Source organism: Camelina sativa, chromosome 6 (genome assembly GCF_000633955.1).
Source record: "Camelina sativa cultivar DH55 chromosome 6, Cs, whole genome shotgun sequence".
Taxonomy (NCBI): domain Eukaryota; kingdom Viridiplantae; phylum Streptophyta; class Magnoliopsida; order Brassicales; family Brassicaceae; genus Camelina; species Camelina sativa.
The window spans coordinates 22,138,647-22,143,185 of record NC_025690.1 but is presented as its reverse complement, the minus strand read 5'-3'; the positions used below and the strand labels follow the sequence as shown (position 1 = coordinate 22,143,185).

General features: G+C 33.2%; 1 protein-coding gene across 2 annotated transcripts in view; it reads right to left on the bottom strand.

The window, feature by feature from the left end:
- Positions 2,801–4,539, bottom strand: part of LOC104792909 (protein NRT1/ PTR FAMILY 5.1) — an 11,885-nt gene continuing 10,146 nt past the window's right edge. For both annotated transcript variants that reach the window (XM_010519169.2, XM_010519170.1), the window contains exon 4: positions 2,801–3,766. In XM_010519169.2, coding sequence (XP_010517471.1) covers positions 2,899–3,766 — 868 coding nt within the window. In that variant the 3' untranslated portion in view covers positions 2,801–2,898. The remainder of the gene's footprint in view (positions 3,767–4,539) is intronic.

The window sequence follows — 4,539 nt, the reverse complement described above, 5'->3', positions numbered from 1 at the left end:
AATATTATAATGAGAAATTTCTCAAAATGCCACATTTTAAGTTTTTTCCCCAAAAAATACAAAATTGCAAATTTTTCTTTCAAAAATACCACAACATCTTTTTTCCTAAAATGTCACAAACACAAAAAAATGAAATTTTATTATGTGAAATTTATTTTTCTAGGTTTGGTTGACTAATTTAGATTTAATGAATAGCGTTTAGAGTGTAGGATTTAGTGTTTAAGATTTAGGGTTTAGTTTTGAATATAAAACTTTAGTTTAATTTTGTGGTATTTTTGAAAAAAAAAACTCATTTTAGTGGTTTTTTTGGAAAATAAAACTAAAAGTGGTAATTTTTGGAAAAATCATATTTTAGTTGTATTTATGAGAATTGCCCTATTATAATTAATAAAAAAAATTATCATGGTCAATGGTAATTTTTTGTTTTTGTATTTTAGTTATTATTTGTTGCATCATTTTTTTTTTGTTATTTTAATCAAACAATTTTTCTTTTCATCTAACTAACTTGGGACTTAAGTACCCAATTTATTTTTTACAAAATTGAAAGAACAAACAAAAAAAAAGATCAGGAAATACCAGAAAAAATAACAAACTGAGCACGTAGATAACTTTATTATAAAATCGAATTGTTTTGTTAAACTGAGAAGCTTCTTTCTCTTAACTCTCTTTTTCTTTCGGAGTGAGAGAAAACGCTGTTTCTTTTCTTTTGTTTTTCCAATTAACATCAATGATCTTCTGAAAGTACGTGTGTTTAAATATTTTTCATAATTTTTGTCAAGAAAATAAAGATGGAACAAATTATATATAAAAAAAGAGAACATGAATAAAAAAATCTTGACAATACCAATCAATCGATTATAGTAGTATGGAATTTAATAATCTATGTCATATTACAGTCAAATAGTTATCATATTACCAATAGCCAATAGCCAATAAAGGATGTGTAAGTTTGANACTCCTCTCTATCTTGCAGAGTTTCTAGAATATTCGGCGAATAACCTCGTACTAATCACTCTTCTCAAATCCTTGCTCCAGCTTTGCCTCTTCCCACCACAGAGTCAGCTTGCAACAACTACAAGGTTTATAAACTCTCATTAACAAACCNTAGAACTGTAGAAGTAAGTACATATTCCTTTTATTAACAGTATGAGTTTACACTTAGAGCGCAGAACTACTTCAGGTGTTCCTTCTCTTTGCTAAGTGCCAATATTGAATTTGTGATATATCTTCGATAAGATGAAATATTGTTGCACGAGTCAAGAAGACAATAGTGTGTTAAGAACCTTCTTCTTTCATATTAATATAATTTCAAGTCTTTGTGGTGTTTGTTTGTTTGTCAGTTTGCTACTATCATGCTCTTGTTCATATCATCACGTCCAGTCAAGCATTAATTAACTTACTTTGTAAGCCTTAGCTTTGCTAGTTTTTCAAACATAGTTTTATCTTCTGATACTTCAACCTGCTACTTACTCCTATTTCTTTATATTACTCTTACACTTAACTTGTGGAGATTTATCTTGTACTTTACTCATGGTCTTATGGGCCTGAACTATGATCATTGTGGAGATCGCTCCTCTCTATCTTGCAGAGTTTCTAGAAGATTCGGCGAATAACCTCGGACTAAATCACTCTTCTCAAATCCTTGCTCTAGCTTTGCCTCTTCCCTCCACGGAGTCAGCTTGCAACAACTACAAGGTTTATAAACTCTCATTAACAAACCTCTCTCTCATTAACAAAGACTTAATTATTGCATTAACAAACAGTTACAACAAATTCAGAAACACTAAAAAGGTATATCACAAGAAAATCTGTAGGTTATTGTAATCTATCACAAACGGTTATTGTAATATATATTGTTGAAACTCAAAAGGGTTTTTGAAGCTAAAGTTGTAGAGACATTCTAAATGCTTTAGAGTTTTTAAAAGTCTTGCATTTGTTCTCATCGATCAACAAAAGCTTAACTTCTTCTTTAGCAATCCATCTTTCAAAATCGCACAAGTCTTCTCCAGCAAAGTTCTAGCTTCTTTCAAATCGAAATAAGTAAACATAGAAATAATATATCACATTGGTAAAGTCACAATAGAAGAGAAGCCACCAAACTTAAAAAGAAGAAACTAACCACCATGAAAGAGAAAAAACATGAGCAAGCTTCAAAGCAAAGACGCGTGAAGGAGAAGAGCAAACAAAACACCAAAGCAGCTTGAAGAGACTTCTTGACTCTTCTCTTCACCAACATTCATAGTAATTTCAAGTTTCAAACACATAGCTTATCTAAAAAGTTCATCTCAAATTCACACATTTACAGCTTTGAAATCTTCCACAATCCCTCAAATTAAGAGATATAAAAAAATTAACTGGAAACAAAAAGTAGAAGAAACAAAAAAAAGTAGATGAATCATAGTTAGACATACTAAAACAATCACTGAACGCTTATGAGATCGTTGGAATTTTCAAGAATAAGAGTTTTAGTTGAGATGCGCAGAAGATAAACAATTTTGTTAGGTTGAAATTCTGAAATCGATTGATGAAGAGAAGACAATTATGTGTCCACTGTGGCAATTTGTAAGCCGATCTGTATTATTTGTTTTAATTTAATTGGTCAATGATTTTAATTGATGTGTCAATAGGAGCTTCAAAGTTGAAGCTGATGTGTCATGCTATGGTGAGAAACATTGTAGTTTTATTGTATTGATGTGACCAAATACCAATGGGGGTCGATCTATGGGCTCAACAAGTAGACCAAAACCATTGAACTTGAGTAACAACTCGTTACTTCCACATTTTAATTGTTTGATTAGAATAAAAAAAAACTAAAGTTTTATTCATCATGTTAATTAGAATTCCACAACTTTAAACTTTTGAAAACCATATATATACATATTTCTCTCATTGTTATAATTAGATACTAAGAGGAGATGTATCTATGGATTTGGCCCCCATCTGAACACATCCTCCACTAACCTCCTTGGTCTCATCACTCTTGTAAACATACTTGCTCGCTGCCCACAAGAAAAATCCCATGTTCATTATCGAAATCACCATTAGAAACCCATAATAGTAATCAAGCCTAGAATCATTCAAATTATCCCCAATCCAACTTTTCCCTTCGCCTTTACTCGTGATCTTATCAATCATTGTCACCAAGAAACTGTTCAAGAAATTTCCAAGGCCGATGCCACTCGTGAAAAACGTTGTTCCAAGGCTCTGCATCTCCTCTGGTGACTGATCATAGAAAAACTCAAGCAAACCAATTGCGTTGAACACATCCCCAATGCCTAGAAGAGAGTACTGAGGGAGCAACCAGAAAATGTTCATAGGCACAACTTGTTTCGGGCTAGTTATGTGAAATTCCCTTATTACACGCATCCTCTTGACCTCCACGGCTGAAGCAACCGCGATCGCAACAATTTGTATGGCAAAACCTATCCCTAGCCTTTGGAGTAGAGTGATCCCTCTAGGGTTTCCTGTTTTCTTCCGCATGAAGGGAACAAAGTATTGGTCGTACATGGGCACTGAGAGAAGCATCGAGAGCGTAACAAAGCTCCCAAGTGAAGCCGCAGGGATTTGGAAGTTGGACCCAATTTTGCGGTCCAGAGTGGTCCCTTGTTTGACGAAGAGAGTGTTGACTTGTGCCCACAAGGTGCTTGGGATTAAAGTGACGAGCCATATGAAGGTAAGTCCTAGCACACGCTTTGCCACTTCCACTTTGGTCACCGTACATGGTAACTCTCTTGAACGTGTCTTAATGGCCGCTTTATCCAAGAACCTGTCAATCCAAATTATTAATTTATTGAAATCTATACATTTGCTATTTTAAATTTACTTTGTCTTGTCTTGTTTTGTCCATGATATATTTTCTAATTAGGAAATGTCTAGAAATAATAGTCGGTCCAAAAGGTGATTTTTTCTGAATATAGATGTTATGCTATAGACTTATTATAGCAAAAAATAATAAAAAGTACTTATGCGAAGGAATGTCTTATCAGTTCCTAAAAAAATGGTTGATTACTTCATATAAATATACTAATGCCAACAAGTAAAGCTACGCACATGAATTGTATTAAAATCTTCGTGATATCTTCAATTTTCTAAACTTTAGTAGCTTTGGCAATGTAATTGATCATTTTGGCACGAAACTGTAGTGGGAAGATATTGGAGAACACATTAACGTGTAGAAGGTGAGAATTGGGGACCATCAAATAAAAGATTCTACAAAGCAGAGCAGGTGTAAAAGAAACTCAACATTATATATATTCCACGTCATAACCTAACCAGAGATAAAGGCATAATTTGATATAAAAAAAAAATTATGGTTTCAATGGTTCTATATTTCTATTGGCCTATAATATTCTCTATCAATCTACAATCACACTCTCTTTTTTTTTTTTTTTTTNATCGCTATGGTATAGAGAGATATGTAGAAAAACGATATTTGTAAGGAGGACGCCTTGTTGCATACCCCATTTTCGCATGTCGGTCTGAGGGATTTTACCGTTACCGCCATGGTTAAGAGAATCATCCCCTGCAAACAGAACTCAT